Source organism: Penaeus monodon, chromosome 17 (assembly GCF_015228065.2).
Source record: "Penaeus monodon isolate SGIC_2016 chromosome 17, NSTDA_Pmon_1, whole genome shotgun sequence".
Classification (NCBI taxonomy): domain Eukaryota; kingdom Metazoa; phylum Arthropoda; class Malacostraca; order Decapoda; family Penaeidae; genus Penaeus; species Penaeus monodon.
In genome coordinates, this window is record NC_051402.1 from 36672349 (window position 1) to 36692348 (window position 20000).

Genomic DNA, 20000 nt, shown 5'->3' on the forward strand with positions numbered 1-20000 from the left:
AATTAGCATGTGTTTAAGTTGTCAATTAAGTACAAGTCGTACTAAACCATGGACATAGAGGAAGTACGTTATATATTAAGTGAGTGTAGCACTCCGACTGTCGATTAACAAATGTCATAATCTATGGATTTGTAATGTCATATTCATGATCAATTGAAGATTATGCTTCATTAGAATTTCAAAACAACCGCTAAATTACACTACTTTAAATGTATTATATCAGTCTTGTTTGGTATCCTTGCTTCCAAAGATGCACGTTTCGTCTCGCCCTTTCGCTTCTATTTAGGTTGCTCGTTTTAACAATCAGCCTCATAATACAGATACAATATTTGTTACAGATTAAAAATTTGAATTTATCAGGCATGCAAGACAAACTACATTCACAACCCAAGGGCTTAGATATAAATAGATAAAGGAGGTATCGCAATTTTGGTGTAATGATACCGTAAATAAGCCCAGTCTACTGGGCAATGCCACACTAATGAAAGTATCACAGAGTGAATGGGTATTTGATACTTGAAGCTGATGTGCAGCTTATGCCGTGATACCTGCCTGCGTGTCAGCGTGCACATGCCACTTTATCGTGTTCCAAGTGTTCAATCAGTTTATGACCGGACTCATCGCCTGAATAGATTTAGCGTTCTCCTCACAAAACGTACATTTTCACATGTATATAATTACACCTTTTAGATTCATTTAATGACTTTTTCCATTCCATATTTTTTCAATTTATGTAATATCCTGAAGCATTTCCTTTTAATCTGCAGGAATTTAACGAATGTAGTCGTATAAATTAGCAGTTGAATTATAGGCTTTTACCTATATAACTAGGGGTTTGGGCTACGAATGTAGTTAATTAAAAATAGCAAAAGAACTGTTTATAATTTATTAAAATATGTAACATGTGTATTAATACTAAAATCACAACCTTGAAACGATATAAATAAAACTAGAGCTCTTGCCCGTGATGAAGAATGAGGAAAGGATACAATGTTTCGTAATTTCTTTGGCGTCTGTCTTCCTGCACCATCACAGGATCTGGCTCAGCTTGCTCCCTCGCGTCTTGTTCTGCAACGGATACGTAGTATTCCTGTTCATCATCAAGTTCCGCGCGTTCATCTGAAACCCAACGATATCCATACACTGGTTGGTTGGATCCGGTGATCTCCCCTAGCTGGTATTTTCCTTGGGCACCAGATTCCTTTTGATCTTTTTCTCCCTGTGTGTCATACCTTGCTTGGTCTCCTGTGAGAACCTGAGTTTCATATCCTATAGGATCTGCGAGAACAATCTGCGCTCTTTCATTCGCTCGGTATTCGCGATTATTTTCACTGTCACGAGTGTTAGGCTTCACGGAGGACTGAGGCTCAAATTGCGACGCCAAGACACGTGCATTAGTTGGAGGGCCTCCACCTGATTTAATAGCATACATGTTATACCCTAACTGTAAATCATAGGGAAAGTGATTATCAGTTGCTGCTTCTACATGAGGAGGTAGGACTGTTACATGACTCTCTGTGAGGAACCTATAAGCTTGGTGACCGTGATTCGAAGGTGAAAGGGAGTCGTAGGTTAGGTGTGTCGTGTCCCCGGCGCCATTTCCAATCAGGCTATCTTGAACCGTCCCTGCAAGAGAGGATAGTGTTTCCCCTTTGTATTTCTAGGAATTCATGGGAATCAGCTTGATAACGTTTCAATATAATGATGATAAAGCTCGTATACTAAAGGATAAGGACTAATTTACCTGTATGTTCATTCGAGGGAGTGTATGAACCATGGGGTCTGCGTCCCGAAGTTGATTCTCGGTCTCGCGGCTCAAGCTAGAAAGGGAAATGAAATTAGCGGCTACATTTTGTTCGTCACCATGATCAGTGAAGCAGATACCTCTACAGGAAAGCATATATCATCGCTACAGTAACGAAACTTCATACAATATAATATACGTAGGACTGTACAGCAACATAAGTTAACAGTGAACATAACTGTACAGTGCAGTATATTTAGATAAACAGTGTAAATGGCCCGAACTATGAGCAAATTAATTAAAACGATAGTCATTCTTATGAGGTATAACAGTTTGCTCAGCACACACATTTCTACAGAAACAACGGCAAGTTATTCTCTAAAAACATGAAGAGTCATCACAAAACGTCGCATTATTTCCGTGTACAGTCACAATCAAATGCACTTTCCTATGGTTGTGAAAGCTCATTCTAAGTTGCTTATTACTCATGCCCGTTACAGAATTCGAGACGTAATTTGAAGAGCTTTTGGCCTAGACTATATAAATTAATAAGCACGTGTAAACTATCAACGAGCAGATAAATAAAACAGGTTAATTATATATTGGATTTCATAATCTTACTTATCAAGTCAATGTGTTGGAGATTAAAATCAAACTCATTAATGAATCATCAAATATAAATCGTCATTCTTTTGTGCATTCACGTTTCGTTTTACGTTTGTAAATATTTTAAATATTCGAGGCACGAGTTCAGTACAATACGATGAACTACGACCAACCATTTTATCCTTAAATTCGTATTAACGAACAAATACGTAAAAAAATAATAGGGGAAAAGGCATCTAACTATCAAAACAAGCGCTCAAACTTCTACCAATGATTACTATTTAAGAATTACCTTTTCGGACTTATATAGTAATCCCTTGCGCGGTAGTTTCACAGAAATCGTGGGGGTTTTGATATAGGATTTCTTTTTAATCTTGGTGTTAATAAGCTTAAAAACTTTGGTCGGATTGGAAGTAATCCCGTTAGTATGTTTGTTAAATGCTGTTTTTTTTTTGTCCATATCTATATTCCAAAAGGCTCATGTTAATGGTATTAATGATAATTGTAATGATGGCGATGGCGATGGCGATGATAATATGATAATGATAATGATGATGATGATGATGATTGATGATGATTGGTGATGATTGATGATGATGATTGATGATGATTGGTGATGATTGGTGATGATTGGTGATGATTGATGATGATTGATGATGATTGATGATGATTGATGATGATTGATGATGATGATGATGATGATGATTGATGATGATTGGTGATGATTGATGATGATGATGATGATTGTGATGATGATGATGATTGATGATGATGATGATGAGATGATTGATGATGATTGGTGATGATTGGTGATGATTGATGATGATGATTGATGATGATTGATGATGATTGGTGATGATGATGATGATTGATGATGATGATAATGATGATGATAATGATAATGATAATTGATGATAATGATGATAATGATGATGATGATGATGATAATGGTGATGATATTTATCAGGAGAAGCAAAGTATATGTAGAGTTAAAATGCATCGCATCGACTAACCTCCTCTTTGGAACGGGAATCCACTGGGGATCCTCGAGCATCATCGTCGAAGTCCTGCGGTGCAGAGCGCGAGGAAGGCTCACTGAAATGAGGGTTGCTAAGGTGTTGGAAATTATGGTTTGCGTGTGAGGAAGGGCTGTTTGTGTCGGAGGAAAGGTTATTTGCGTGCGAGGAAGGAATTGTATCAGAGGAAGGGTTGTCTGTACCTGAAAAGGGCTTGTTTGCGTGTGAGGGACGATTGCTTATGTGTGAAAAAAGATTGTCCGTGTGTAAGGTAGGGTTGTTTGAGTGCAAGGAAGGACTGCTTGAATAAGAGAAAGGATTATCCGAGGGTGAGGAAGGATTACTAACGTCCGCGGAAGGACTGTTCTGCCAATGAGGGCTAATGAGGTGTGTCGACGGGTAATAGACCGGACCGCGTGCCAGGTCGTAACCGAAGGGCCAGGACAGACCCCGGCGAGAGAGGGGGAAAGTGTCCATGAACGGCTGCGTGTATCTCAGTACTCCGCCAGGGGTTCCAGCGAGAGGATTTCCTCCTATCTCGCTCCCTAGTACCGCTGTCTTTGCGTTTCTGTCTGCTTCACATTTCCCTGCCTGGAAGAGAAAATGGAACAGGAGACTCGTATCAATGCAAGCTGAAGTAATGGTAGATAAAATGAAGGCTGAACAACCTTATGATTTGTAATATTATGATTCTGCTGTATAGACTGCCACTTTTTTGTCGTTCGATTTAACATATTACATATGATCTATTCATAGTTCTATACTAAAATATAAGGGATCGGCACTTAGTGGTTTCTAGCATTTTAATATCTGACCAATTTGGTTGTTAATGTCTGGGTTAAAAGCCATTTACTACGGTTCAGTCAAATATGACCTAAATCTGATTTTATTAAATCAAAATTTGTAAACTTGGATAAACAGTTGAATGAGAAACAAAACACACACACACACACACACACACACACACACACACACACACACACACACACACACACACACACACACACACACACACACACACACACATATATATATAAATATATCATATATATATATATATATATATATATATATATATATGCATATATATATTAAATACATAGTATATCATTCCGCTGCTGGACTTTGACCTCTCTCAAACCTTTTTTTATTGAGAGGTTGTTTGGCAGAGCCACCTTTGCCTGACTGAATGCTTTTGCTAATCAAAGGCGATTCAGCGAGCTACCAGTTGCGTTTGAACTCTGCGATCAGGCTTTTTTGTGTTTGCGTGTGTTTGTTTGCATTTGTGTTTGTGTGTGTTTGCGTTGTTCACGAACCTGGGTGTGGTTAGTGGTTAACTTTCTCGATTACTAATTAGCTGCTACATTTCTCAGCAATGTTTCGCTATGAACACTGTGCACACCTATAATGCACTTAACCTTTTGATAGATAAACATCATTAAATTTTACGCGGACTCATCAAAGACAATCAATTAATGCAAAGGTCAATATCGGACGTCTAGACAAACCGAACTTCGAAACTCAGATAACAGAAAACGCTACGGTGTTGGTACAAACACATATAAACTCCACAGTAAGCAAAATAAACTTTCAAATAATTTGGTTGTTAATAAACTCATGTTGTGTAATCGATACAAAAACATAGAACTCCACACTAGACAAAAAAAAAAAAAAAAAAAAAATCATGTTTATTACCGCAGACTTGAAAAAAAAATCCTTCTTAACAAAAAGAAAAAAAATATATAATGAACTTATTATGCTTTTTTTTAATCTAATCAATTAATTTTGCTAATAAGCTCACTTACGTCGATCAATTTGCCCCGTCTGATTAGCGGTTTCATAACCTGACCTGACATGCGTGAGAGGATTCGCGGCCAACCCGGGAGAAGAGAGTCCGGAGCTGGCTGGGAATCCGAGACGGGGATCGAGACTCCTTCGAAGCAGACGCCGGTTCTTGGCGATTCGTTGGGGATTCGCTAGGGTTCATAGGAAGGTTCTCGGGTTTCACTGGTGGTTCGTCGGGACTCGCTGGAGGGTCGTCGGGGTTCGTTGGAGGTTTGGCAGAACCGTTTGGGGATTCCTGCAGGTGAATTATATCATGCAGAAAGATTCTCGATTTTTTTTTTTTTTTTTTAATATACGACCATGAAAATTATATTTGCGTGACTGAATTTTTGGGTTTTAATCTCTCTGTCTCTATCTCAATCACTCACTCACTCACTCATCACTCACTCATTCACTCTTTTATTCACCAATTCATTTATTCACGCATGCCATTCTCACTTTCCCAGTAATCAGTTCATTCACTCAGTCGTCCACTCACGTGCTCACTTTCACACTCTCTTTCCCACGCTCTCTCTCTCTCTCTCTCTCTCTCTCTCTCTCTCTCTCTCTCTCTCTCTCTCTCTCTCTCTCTCTCTCTCTCTCTCTCTCTCTCTCTCTCTCATTTTCTTTTTCTTTCTCTTTCTCTCGATCTCCTTCTTGCTCTCGCTCTTTTTTTTCTCCCTTTCTCAAAAGTGATGGTGTTTAATTTTGCATGACCTTTCGCTCTAGAGATTATATCAGCTTGACAACAACACATTCACAGAACCGACTCTCACGACTAAGCGTTGTATGCGATTACAGAAATGAAATATGAATAGTTTTATAAATGGTAATAAAGCGCGAACCATGCACTCCATCCTCATATACACACCCTTTACGTAAGGTATAGTGTGTTATTATTGATACAGGCCTATTGTCAATACCGTACAGGTCAAAGGGAGAGGACGACTCTCCGACCTAATAATGGTGTATATTCCAACAGGACACTGCACGGCTGAAATTACAGTATGGGACACGAAATACACGCAATTCAACAACACGCTGGCGAGAACATTATTAGTGGTAAATAACGAATATTCTGAATTCGGAGACTTACAGCGTTCATGATCTTTTCGTTTTGAAAACCAACAACAGCAAGGATTACGGAACACTCACTCTCTTTACTGAAATCTCTTTCGAAGACCCGACTCCTTGTGGATGAAAAAGGAATTGTCGTTGCATTCTGCGATTGATAATTTAAAATTGCCTGATTTGAAGACGTGGGATCAACATAGAGTGTACTTTAACACACACACAAAAAAAAATCCAAGATAATCCCCATTGTCATTCTGAAGGCTTTGCATAAAACCCCAGGAAATGCAATCCAGAGAGAGTATCAGACTGCCCTCTGCGATTTCGTCTATGACTCGCACTCTTGCCACATATCAGAATTAATCCTGCAAACGAACATACCCTGAGATGAGAATTCATTGAAATGAAATGAAAATAAATACTGCCAACTTCGAACACAGGGAGAGCTCGATTTCTAACTTTCTAAGGCTACTCCCTTCTGCCTTTCCAAGCACTCGACCCTGACTCGACACCGTTTGTCATGCAGAAATCCTTGCCAAAAACGGGAACAGTGGACATTGACGTAAGGCTGGTTTATATGGTAATCGTGTTGGCCATTCACCACTTAATGGTTGAATTAATCTTCTCCCATTCTCTCCGAACCTATCCTATCTTCTCCTCCCCCTTCTCCCTATCATCTCCTCTCGCCTATCCTCCTCTTCACTCCTACCCCTTTCTCCTGTCCTATCCCCTTTTTGCTCCCCCTTTCTTTTCTCCATTCTCATCTTTTCTGCTCCCCCTCCCCTCTCTTCCCTTTTCCTTTCCTTTCCCTCCCTTCCTCACTCTTCCCTTTCCTCTCCTCTCTTCCCTCCCCTCCCCTCCTCTCCTCTCCCCTCCTCCCTTTCCCCACTCTTCTCTTCTCTTCTCTTCTCTTCTCTTCTCTTCTCTTCTTCTCTTGTCTTGTCTTGTCTTGTCTTGTCTTGTCTTGTCTTGTCTTGCCCCTCCTCTCCCCACCTCCCTTCTCTCTTTCCTCCTCCCCCCCTCCTCTCCCCACCTCCCTTCTCTCTTTCCTCCTCCCCCCCTCTCTCTCTCCTCCCCCTCTCTCTCTATCCTCCCCCTCTCTCTCTCCTCTTCCCCCCTCTCTCTCTCCTCTTCCCCTCTCTCTCTAGCCTCCGGGCTAGTACAGTGGTAACGTGTCGGCCTCTCATCCGAGGGGTCGGCGGTTCGCGCCCCGCCCAGGCGCGAGAAGTTGCAACTGTCGCCCGGAGGTTACTGCTGTGGCTGGGCACCACGGCGGGCAAGGGCTCGGTTCAGCCGAGTCAGCAGCAGCTGACACACGTGAGCAAAAAATAAACAAGACAGTATGTCACACCAAGAATATCCATTGTAACAAATGGAATCCAAACCAAACTTTAAACTCTCCCCTTTCCCTCCCTCTCTCCACTTCCCTCCTTCTCTCCTCTTCCCTTCTCTCTCTCTCCTCTCTGCCTCCCCCCCCCCGCTCCCTCTCTCTCTCTCTCTCTCTCTCTCTCTCTCTCTCTCTCTCTCTCTCTCTTAACCAGGCAACATCGTGCAATCCCTTCAATCAAGGCCGTCAACCTCGTCGTCCGGCTGGTCACTGGGCGCCCGAAGAGCCTCCCGCAGCCGGTCCAAGGTGAGCCGGTAAACGCCACTCCCGGCCGCCTCAGACGCCGATGGACTTTCGTAGCGGAAGTCTTGCATCAGCGAGGACCCTCCTGCCGGCGACCAGTTCGAGCCGTAGGGATAGACCACGTAGTAATGAGGGAGGTTCTGCTGGTAGGTAGTGTGTGCGTATATTCCAGACTCAGGTCCCGGTGCCTCGTAAACCGCACTCTCTAGATCAAGCGGCAGGTGGTTGGTCGGCGCCTGGTAAAGCGAGTAGTAGTTGAGAAGGTCTTGGTAATACTGGCGGATGGAGAAGCCGAGCGAGGAGGACATTTCCTGCACGTCGGGTAACACTCTGCCGGAGGGTGGGTGCTCCCTCTGCCGTTCTCGCTTGACTGTGGTCGTTTCTGCTTCGGTTCTCAATCCTTCGGCTCCGTCAGTAGTGTGTGTAATCTGCTCGTTTTGTACAGAGCGATTTTCGTTGCTAGCGTCTGTCACGCCAAGAGGTCTGGACTCGTCCTCCCCATGATCGACGCTAGCTTGGCTAAAGGATTCCGAAGGGCCTCTCTCCTTCACATCATCAGATCTGTAACTTCCGCTTTTCCCCTCTGCGCCTCCATACACCGCTTTCCTCCGCCGTTTGCCGTTTCGCCGAGATCGAACACGCGAGGAGGACCTGCCCCGCTGAGGCCAGGCGCCCTTCCAGACCCAGCTTCTCTCGACGGCTCCACCTGACGCCGAACCCTCTCGCCGTCGAGGCCGTGCTCCTGAAGGGCCTCCTCGAAGACCTCCTCATGGCCGTCAACATACCTGACGACTATATCGGGCTCCCTCGTCACGGTGCTCAGGGGAGGGGCCTCGACTTCAAGGGACTTCCGGCGGAGGAAAGGGTTTCTGGTCCTGGTTCCTGGATGCGTGTTTGGGTCCTGCGGAAGGAACAGCTTTTACTGGTGGCGTTTTATGCATAAAGGGAGAGGGGGATGGGTGGGTGGATGGGTGGATGGAAGGAAGGAAGGAAGGAAGGAAGGAAGGAAGGATGGAAGGAAGGATGGAAGGAAGGAAGGAAGGAAGGAAGGAAGGAAGGATGGAAGGAAGGAAGGAAGGAAGGAAGGAAGGATGGAAGGAAGGAAGGAAGGAAGGAAGGAAGGAAGGAAGAAAGGAAGGAAGGAAGGATGGAAGGAAGGAAGGATGGAATGGAAGGAAGGAAGGAAGGATGGAAGGAAGGAAGGAAGGAAAGGAAGGAAGGAAGAAAGGAAGGAAGGAAGGATGGAAGGAAGGAAGGAAGGATGGAAGGAAGGAAGGAAGGAAGGAAGGAAGGAAGGAAGGAAGGAAGGAAGAAAGGAAGGAAGGAAGGAAGGAAGGAAGAAAGGAAGGAAGGAAGGAAGGAAGAAAGGAAGGATGGAAGGAAGGAAGGATGGAAGGAAGGAAGGAAGGAAGGAAGGAAGGAAGGAAGGAAGGATGGAAGGAAGGAAGGAAGGATGGAAGGAAGGAAGGAAGGAAGGAAGGAAGGATGGAAGGAAGGATGGAAGGAAGGAAGGAAGGATGGATGGATGGGAGGGAGAGAGGGAGAAAGGAAGGAAGGATGGATGGGTAAATAGATGGATATATATACATATATACATACATATACATATGTATACATATTTATACATATATATACATATGCATATATATGTGTGTGTGTGTGTGTGTGTGTGTGTGTGTGTGTGTGTGTGTGTGGTGTGTGTGTGTGTGTGTGTGTGTGTGTGTGTGTGTGTGTGTATATATATATATATAATATATATATATATATATATATATATAATATATATATATATATATATATATATATATATATATGCACATGTTATACTTTGCAGTGTTTTGTATAAGTATATATGTATGCTATATACTTCCAGCAGTACTAGGCATTAAAGCCACCCATCTGCTGGACGAACGGACTCAAATACCACCCAGTCCTCGGCATGTGAAAATGTTGAATGTTAAAGAATGCATATTCCTTGAGCCAACAAGAAATCAGTTTACATGTGAGACAATCTTGAAGGAAGTGAACTTTACCTTTCCGAATGAACACTGAAATGTTAGCTGCTAAAAGTTTTATTTTGCCGATTTTATGGTATCCGGACACAGCAGGATGCAAATTGTAATAAATTACGAATAATTTTTACTAATTTTACTAATAGTGATAGTATTAGTACAACAATTACCACTACCACCACCATTACTACTACTGCTACTGCAAACAATAATGATAATAATAATAATAATAATAATAATAATAATAATAATAATAATAATAATAATAATAATAATAATAATAATAATAATAATAATAATAATGACAATGACGATGACAATAACAGTAACAATAACAATAACAATGCCAATGATAACGGTAATGGCAATGATAATGATAATAATAATAATAATGACAATGATTTTGATAGCAATAGTGATTGTAAGAACGATGACGACGACGATGATATAATTTACTAATATATGTATTTTTTTCCAGCCACCTCATACTCATCATAGCCTCCAAGAATCCTTCTGCATGAATAAAGAAAGTGCAAGGTCCCATGTCCTCCTAAGATCTGCATCATTAAAAACTGAATGGCTTTAGACCCTGATAAAGCTACGCGAGGGTAAAGGTTAAAAAATCAAAGATGCATTTCGAAGACCACGCTCCTACCGCCACCTGGAGGAGGAAGAAACGGTACTGGGCGTCGCAAGTAGGTAGTTGCCAGGTATCGGGCTGGTGTAAAATGTCGAGACCTTTGGCGAAGTCGTTTTTAATGGAGGGGTCGTATTAGCCAGGGATTTGCCGTGGCGTGGAATTTTTTCCAAGGTTTGATTTTTTTGTTTTTTTTCTTGTTTTTACTTTATGGAAATGTTACAAGGTGATTGGAGGGTGAGAAGGTAAATAAGAAGTGACGGGTAAGAGGTTGCAAGAAAATTAATGGTCTGTGTCTGGATAAACGTTGGGTGCGGATGCGTGTTTGCATGCGAATATAGACGAACGTGGATGAAGACATAGAATAAGTACAATATATACCTTAGATCCCGGATGGAAATATCGAATTCACAGCGAATTTTCAGCTGACCTGACCTTATACGGCGCAGGGAGAATGAAGGAGAGTCCTCCTCGCGGGTCACCATCGGTATCGTTCGTTCCTAGGTCATCTTGGGTCGACCACGCCCTCGTCGTCAAGAGTGCCACAGCCAACACGACCGACCAGAATGCCATCTCGGTCACACACACCCTAAAGTAACACACATCATAAATGGTTAACAGTAAAAAAAAAAATAATAAAAGTGCTAGGCATAAAGGGTCATAAAACACACTAAACTTAAATAATAAACCCACGCTTCTTTAAATATCCATAATGGAGTGTAGAATTGATAGTCTGGTATGATCACACGTATCGGTAGAACAATACACATCACCGTATCCACGTTATATCAACACTACTTTAAAATACACAGTGGAATGTAGAATTACGAAGTCTGGCATGATTATAAGTATCGGGGAACAATACAATAGTAGGATATGCGAGAACTTTACCGTAGATACGATATTATTTAATGAGCTAATATCTGCACCTATAATCCTGATAGTTATGGTGGCGTGTGGATCATATGAAAATTGGGTAGGTACGTGTGTAGTCGCTGTATATAGAGTATGTATGTGGTACTAGACTTTAACACAGCTGGAGGAGTAATCATGACGACAACTTAACACAGGTTAAAAGGTAGTACCGTGGCTGTACTCTTAAAAATTCTATAACTTCGACCTCAAACGAACGGATTCTGAAATGCCAGGAACATGTCCACCAGCAAAATACGTAATGTACGTATTCATGTATGTATTATATGTGCGTGTGCGCGTGTGCGTGTGCGTGTGCGTGTGTGTGTGTGCATGTATGTATGTATGTATGTATGTATGTATGTATGTATGTATGTATGTATGTATGTATGTATGTATGTATGTATGTATGTATGTATGTATGTATATACGTACGTATGTACGTATGTACGTAGGTATGTATGTACGTACGCACGCACGTATGTACGTGCGTAAGTATGTAAAAAGAAAAAAAAGAAAAAAAAAACACGACTACCTTTGCTATCCTAGAGCCCGTGACCTGCCGTGACGTAAGAGTTGCACCAAATTATGATGAGATGTTAAGCAGAAAGTAACGAGAGGGGAGGGTGGTAAATATCAAGCTGTGTTAAAAGTTGATGAAACTGACTTTTCGCTCAGCTGTTGACGGGGTACGGAAGATGAAAGGCCAAAAGAGATCCTGGCCACGTAAGTGTAAAACCTACGCTTAACGAACTGTATTGTAATGGGATCGTTATCATGAATGCCCATTGTCATTCTAAGGGAGAAATGTCTAATATGGAACAATGTATTGAGTTTTTTTCCGGATACTACAAGTGACGAAGAAATTTGAAAACATGGGAAAATTCACCAGCGCAGGTAAAGGTAAACTCAGAAATTCGAATAAACACCTAAGAAACAGTAGAAGGGTCATTAACGCAACGGTATATATAAAACGAGAAAAACACGGTTTAGAAAAGTCAAACATGAAATTTAAAAAAAAAATAATAATAATAATAATAAACTGAAAGTACCAGTGACTGAAGAACACCAAATAATATGAAAATCAAATTTATTTTTAATGTAGATTTAGGTTTGGGGGAATACTTACTTAATTCAAAAGCAAATCGACGATTGGTAACGCCATTATCGATTACATAAACATACACATGCAAAAAAGAACTAGGCACTGTGTAAAGAACCGTGTGTAGCTTTCTATAATGGTTAATGGTTAAAAGCAAAATAAATGTGCCAGATATCTAAGGTCATGCAGCACTATAGGAAGGTATAGTAAAGGGTAGAAGGGCGGTTGAGTTAGTAGTTAGTTGCTATACGTCAACTATCTAGATTAATGTTGAAAAGGTTAAAGACGGGAAAAGGAGTTGATGAGTGAATGGGTTAAGGTAGGTTAGGAAAGGGGATTAGATGAAGTGAAAGATATGCATGCGTCTGAGGAAGCAGAACAGGTTATCAAAGCAGAAAGCGGGAATCTGTAAGGATGTCTGATAGGTTGGGAGGTCGGTGAAGAGAGGATAGGTAGGGGAAAGCAGAGGTTTGGGTTGCATCAAAGCATGGACATGACAACAGAATGTGTGGAACTGAAAGAGGGAAATAATAAGGTTAGTTGTGGAGAGGAGGCGTTCTAGGGATCGGCCACGGGAGTTGGTGATAGACCCAAAGAGTGTGGCGGCAGCTAAAATCGCCAACTATGAGGAAAGGTGGCTGGAGTAAGGAAATTAAAAGTCAATGGGGTGGAAAGGGGAGAAGTAACGGCGAAGAAAGGTGCGAATAATTGTGCACGGGACAATGGTTTGGAAGGGAGGTATGACATAAGATGTTTTCTGATGGATAAGTATAAGCGAGACATAAAGGGAGTGTAAAGAAGAGACAAAATGGTAGTTAGGGATTGGTATAGGAGGATGCGTAGGAAAAGTCTTTTGGAGCCAGATAATGGTTGGGTTATAAGAAACGAAGGTCAGGTCTGTGAGAACGGAAACCGCGAATATTCCAATGTAGGAGAGCTATACTTTAGTTGATCTATGAGTGATAACGGTTACAGTGCGTGTTGGAGAATTTGAAGGGGAAGGAGCTAGGGATAAGGAATGAGAGGGGGCAGGTGGTGGTGTATCAGGAGGAGTATCAGGAGGTGGAGGATCTGGGGAAGGGCATAGTTGTGATTCACGTGTGTATCCAGGAGGGAATGGAAGGGATAGAGGGGATGAAGGGAGGGTTAATGGGTTAATGTAGGTGGAGCTGGAGCTAGGGGGGATGGGCTGTGTTGGCAGGGAGTAGGAGGAAGGGGTGTAGGGGGAATATGAGTAGGAGGAGGATGGATATCGGCAGTCACTTTGAGTGTGGAGGGAGCGGTTGCGAAATTTGAGGGCGGATGAGAGATTTCGGTGTAAATTTGGGATTCGGGTAGTTTTGAATACCTTCAAGAGTTTCTGTAAAGGAGTTGGTTGGGGAGTTTTGCGGGACATTAGACAATGAGCGACATTACTGGAGTAGGGAGTAAGAGAAAAACGTGCTTCCTGTCTGGCTTCACGCAGAGTGAGACCATTAGGCTAGGCTAAATAGAGCATTTAAGATGTTTGTAGAGATGGGGGTGGTAGAAGGACGGGGACGTATGGAAGAGGGAGTAGTGTTAAGGGAGGCATTATTACGGAGAGGTGGACAGTAAGGTTGTAAGGTAGTAATAAGGGAGGATGGGATTACTGATGAAGAAGGTTGTGGAGGTAGGGGTGATGAAATTGAAATGCCTCCTGGAACTTGAGTGCTGACTTGGGTGGATAATGTATTGAGGAGGGGGAGTAGGTGTAGTGCTCAGAGTCGTGGTCAAAGGAGAGCCTGGAGCGGGGCTATTTGATGAAGGGGGCAAGCCTCATTGCCCCTAATAAGGGTATAACATCTTCATTATTAGTCATGGTAAGTCTAAAGTATTGCTACGCCAGTGGGTCTTTGTCTCTGTGCGAAACATGTGTTAACATGAAAAGGATGACCTGGGCATGTGTTAACATGAAGGGACCTGGGCAAACATGACGCAGCTGGCTGTGAGCGGAGGAGCGGAGGAACAAGCAAAGAGACGCAGTTGGGTGCTGCTCCTGTGAAGACCTCGTGTGTGCCCTTGTGACCTGATAAACGTTGTGTTGCCCTGTTATAAGCTGTATTGTGCTGTGTGACATGCTGGTTTCCCTCCTGTATTGTGCCTATAGAAAAGTGTACGGGTAAATAATTTTGTAAATAAAGGAAAGACTGTCATTTTGTGTTTACTTCGTGCCCTGCCTCGCCACTTGGCGTTTCCTCTCCTGGTGTTCTGGGACGCTGTGGTGTTCGGTGCCTCTTGGAACTGTTCAGTGTTCACGACCCTGTATATAACACGCCGTCTACCTAGCCTGCCTTGTCAGGAAGGCAGAGAGACGAGGCAATCGGCGTAACAGTATGTTGGGGAGAGAACAGTCCACCCCCAGGGTCCCCCTGAGGGGTAAGGGCTAGACAACTAAACAGGGGAATGCCGTGCCCATGGCTCCCTCAGGCCGTTCAGGACTGGCACAAAGTCATCCTTTCATCCTTTCAGCACGGCTCTCATACCTTACGAAGTGGACAGTAGAAGGGATTGGAGAAGGGACAGAGACGAAAAGCGGGAGGGGAAAAAGACCGTGCAAAATCTGTTGAGTCGAGGGCTGAGGCCCAAGGCAGGGGAGATCCCTAGCATTGGGTCCCAGTCCTCGCCTCCTAAGCCCCCCACGACAACAACGGGCTAGACACTGGGGGTGCCTTTCTTTGAAAACAAGAAAAGAAACCACTCAAGAAGCAGACGTTGCGTACAATACTCTGCAATTAGTCTACCTCTTTTCCTATTCCCGAAAAGAGGAGAGGAATTAGAGCTTGGAACTCTTTGATCAAGGTATAGAGAAGTTGAAGAGTTAGCCTGGTATAAGGTCATACAATAATAAGTATTAGTATATTTAATAATGATCCTGTTATAATAAAAATTATAATAGTAAAAAAAATAGTAGTAGTAGTAGTAGTAGTAGTAGTAACAAGAAGAAGAGGGAGGGAGGGAGAAGAAGAAGAAGAAGAAGAGAAAGAAAAAAAGACGAAGAGGACGAAGAGGAAAAATGAAAAATAAAAAGAAGCAGAAGCAAAAGATCTATAATAGCGTACCGTAGTCAGGTGTTCTTGAATTTTTGTTTTTACTCCATTATCGGTGTCTACACCTATTTTCCACTTTCGATTTCTTTCCATAATGTATCATTATGCAATTATTATATGTTCCTTTACACCACATACAATATCTATTTGATTTGATTTTATCGCAACTCGTATTACGAATAACACTGCTGGAGTCGATAAAGGTTGCCAGATCAGGATGCAAAATCTCAAGAATTTCTTCAAGACTGATTATCAAGTAAATGTTTGCCCCCTTTGATTTGTTTCAAGTCTAGCAGATCCTCAATTAATATAGGAAATTAGCAAAAAGTACCACGGACCAGATATCGATATCCTCTACGTGTCTTGTACATGTTCGCCGCAAAGTGTCTTAAGCTTACAAACTCTACTATTAAAAGCTTGGTCTATATTCTCTACGTTGATTCGAACCCTAAGAGTTTCATTCGATTTCGTAATTAGGTTTTATAGTGTTGGAATGCGTGAAAATTCGTTCAGCAAATGTAGTCCTCATCAGGGTTGTTTGGCACGATGTTGTATAGGCCTAGGGAGCGAGTCCTTGTCTTGATTCATTGTTTTTCAGGATTTAATTCTTTTTAGGAAACCACTTTCTTCGGTTTTTCAATACAGATTACCTAATACACAGATTTTAATAAACAACCTAAAATGATCAGATGTTGAAGTAACTCCACATGGGATACGAACCAAGGTAATCAAAACCTGCCACGTCCATTAAACACAGATCTAATGCTGAATATAAGCCTACGACTTGAACGTATTCTAAGTTACAAAATACGTTATAATCTAGATGTAAAAAATACTAATGGCTACCAGCAACTAATTCGGTAGAGAGAAGAAATCGAATCAATACTTTTATCCAAAACGCTGGATTAACAATTAAGTAATATTGTCCCGTGATTTGTGCTTTTCATTACTACACTCAATCAACCAGTTCCATGTGATATCTGACCTACGTCGAAACACCACTGGAAGGGCAGACGAACAGCTGAGGGTGCCATACTAGAAAGGCAAGGAAGATGCCAATGGAAGGGCCGAGGGGTGCCATAAGAGGGTCATGCTCAGGACATCAGCTGGCCTCAATCATGACCTGTCTGTACAAACTCGGCATCTTATGATATAGACACGAAATTTTTGCTTATTTTCTTCAGGGTCGATAGCGTTAGCGTGAGGCCTTAATGTGCATATTTTTTTTATCTGGGTGCATTTAAGTGTACAATCTTTGGGATGCGGTTGCACACCTCAGCCAGACCTATCATAAAATCAGAGGAAAAGGGACATTAGTTTTTGCGTCTGGTTGTCCAAACTATCGCTCTAGACTTTTTAAATTTGCCTTATTACTTCGTTTTCTCTTATTTCTTACAGACTGGAGAGAGAGAGAGAGAGAGGTGCGTGGGTGCGTGAGTGAGTGCGTGAGTGCGTGCGTGCGTGCGTGAGTGCGTGCGTGCGTGCGTGCGTGCGTGCGTGCGTGCGTGTTTAGTGATGTGAAGTGTTTATGTGGATGCCCCCGTGCTGTAGATAAAACAGGTTTTCTTCTCAATTTCAACTGGATTCACGCGTGAAATTCAAGATGCAATAAATGCACACGTCATCGCGTTTATCAGTGAAACTTAGTGGTCCCAGGCAATAGGAGAGGCAACGCATTCCATCTCTTCTGCCATTTTTGATCATACAACGTTACGTTTGGGGAATACTGGCGGACCCGATTGGTCAAAAGAATGGTGTGCGTAAAACTTGTGTTCACGAAAGCCTAGAATTATTTTCTTCTTCCCTCTCTGCCTCTCCTTCACCCTCTCCCTCATTCTATTTCTTCTTCTTCCTCTTCCTCTTCCTCTTCCTCTTCCTCTTCCTCTTCCTCTTCCTCTTCCTCTTCCTCTTCCTCTCCCTCTTCCTCTCCCTCTTTCTCCCTCTTCTCTCCCTCTTTCCCTTTCCCCTCTTCCTCTCCCTCTTTCTCCCTCTTCTTCTCCCTCTTCTTCTCCCCCTTCCCCCCTTCTTCTCCCCCTTCCCCTCTTCTTCTCCTCCTTCCCCTCTTCTTCTCCCCCTTCTTCTCCCTCTTCTTCTCCCTCTTCTTCGCCCTCTTCTTCGCCCTCTTCTTCGCCCTCTTCTTCTCCCTCTTCCCTCTTCTCCCTTTTTCTTCTTGCCCTCTTCTTTGGGAAAAATGTCTTTTTCACGCCCGTATATAACCCCCTTTTACCTAGCCTGCCTGCAGAAGGCAGAGAGACGAGGCAATCGGCGTAACAGTATGTTGGGGAGAGAACAGTCCACCCCCAGGGTCCCCCTGAGGGGTAAGGGCTAGACAACTAAACAGGGGAATGCCGTGCCCATGGCTCCCTCAGGCCGTTCAGGACTGGCACAAAGTCATCCTTTCATCCTTTCAGCACGGCTCTCATACCTTACGAAGTGGACAGTAGAAGGGATTGGAGAAGGGACAGAGACGAAAAGCGGGAGGGGAAAAAGACCGTGCAAAATCTGTTGAGTCGAGGGCTGAGGCCCAAGGCAGGGGAGATCCCTAGCATTGGGTCCCAGTCCTCGCCTCCTAAGCCCCCCACGACAACAACGGGCTAGACACTGGGGGTGCCTTTCTTTGAAAACAAGAAAAGAAACCACTCAAGAAGCAGACGTTGCGTACAATACTCTGCAATTAGTCTACCTCTTTTCCTATTCCCGAAAAGAGGAGAGGAATTGGAGCTTGGAACTCTTTGATCAAGGTATAGAGAAGTTGAAGAGTTAGCCTGGTATAAGGTCATACAATAATAAGTATTAGTATATTTAATAATGATCCTGTTATAGTAAAAATGATAATAGTAAAAATAATAGTAGTAGTAGTAGTAATAGTAACAAGAAGAAGAGGGAGGGAGAAGAAGAAGAAGGGGAGGAAGAAGAAGAAGAAGAAGAGAAAGAAAAAAAGACGAAGAGGAAGAAGAAGAAAAATGAAAAATAAAAAGAAGCAGAAGCAAAAGATCTATAATAGCGTACCGTAGTCAGGTGTTCTTGAATTTTTGTTTTTACTCCATTATCGGTGTCTACACCTATTTTCCACTTTCGATTTCTTTCCATAATGTATCATTATGCAATTATTATATGTTCCTTTACACCACATACAATATCTATTTGATTTGATTTTATCGCAACTCGTATTACGAATAACACTGCTGGAGTCGATAAAGGTTGCCAGATCAGGATGCAAAATCTTAAGAATTTCTTCAAGACTGATTATCAAGTACATGTTTGCCCCCTTTGATTTGCTTCATGTCTAGCAGATCCTCAATTAATATAGGAAATTAGCAAAAAGTACCACGGACCAGATATCGATATCCTCTACGTGTCTTGTACATGTTCGCCGCAAAGTGTCTTAAGCTTACAAACTCTACTATTAAAAGCTTGGTCTATATTCTCTACGTTGATTCGAACCCTAAGAGTTTCATTCGATTTCGTAATTAGGTTTTATAGTGTTGGAATGCGTGAAAATTCGTTCAGCAAATGTAGTCCTCATCAGGGTTGTTTGGCACGATGTTGTATAGGCCTAGGGAGCGAGTCCTTGTCTTGATTCATTGTTTTTCAGGATTTAATTCTTTTTAGGAAACCACTTTCTTCGGTTTTTCAATACAGATTACCTAATACACAGATTTTAATAAACAACCTAAAATGATCAGATGTTGAAGTAACTCCACATACGATACGAACCAAGGTAATCAAAACCTGCCACGTCCATTAAACACAGATCTAATGCTGAATATAAGCCTACGACTTGAACGTATTCTAAGTTACAAAATACGTTATAATCTAGATGTAAAAAATACTAATGGCTACCAGCAACTAATTCGGTTGAGAGAAGAAATCGAATCAATACTTTTATCCAAAACGCTTGATTAACAATTAAGTAATATAGTCCCGTGATTTGTGCTTTTCATTACTACACTCAATCAACCAGTTCCATGTGATATCTGACCTACGTCGAAACACCACTGGAAGGGCAGACGAACAGCTGAGGGTGCCATAATGGAAAGGCAAGGAAGATGCCAATGGAAGGGCCGAGGGGTGCCATAAGAGGGTCATGCTCAGGACATCAGCTGGCCTCAATCATGACCTGTCTATACAAACTCGGCATCTTATGATATAGACACGAAATTTTTGCTTATTTTCTTCAGGGTCGATAGCGTTAGCGTGAGGCCCTAATGTGCATATATTGTTTTTCTATCTGGGTGCATTTAAGTGTACAATCTTTGGGACGCGGTTGCACACCTCAGCCAGACCTATCATAAAAGCAGAGGAAAAGGGACATTAGTTTTTGCGTCTATCGCTCTAGACTTTTTTAATTTGCCTTATTACTTCGTTTTCTCTTATT

At 42.3% G+C, this 20000-nt stretch overlaps 1 protein-coding gene across 4 annotated transcripts in view; it reads right to left on the reverse strand.

Moving 5' to 3' along the window:
* Positions 1-872: 872 nt before the first annotated feature.
* Positions 873-20000, reverse strand: part of LOC119583715 — a 21868-nt gene continuing 2740 nt past the window's right edge. The window contains exons 2-7 of one of the 4 annotated variants that reach the window (XM_037932361.1): positions 10976-11129; positions 7840-8792; positions 5216-5446; positions 3364-3957; positions 1745-1820; positions 873-1626 (exon numbers count right to left, since the gene is read on the reverse strand). In XM_037932361.1, the coding sequence (XP_037788289.1) occupies positions 950-1626; positions 1745-1820; positions 3364-3957; positions 5216-5446; positions 7840-8199 (1938 nt within the window). In that variant the 5' untranslated portion in view covers positions 8200-8792; positions 10976-11129 and the 3' untranslated portion in view covers positions 873-949. Of the gene's footprint in view, positions 1627-1744; positions 1821-3363; positions 3958-5215; positions 5447-7839; positions 8793-10970; positions 11130-20000 lie in introns of all 4 variants that reach the window. The other 3 variants (XM_037932364.1, XM_037932362.1, XM_037932365.1) reach the window with 3 other exon arrangements.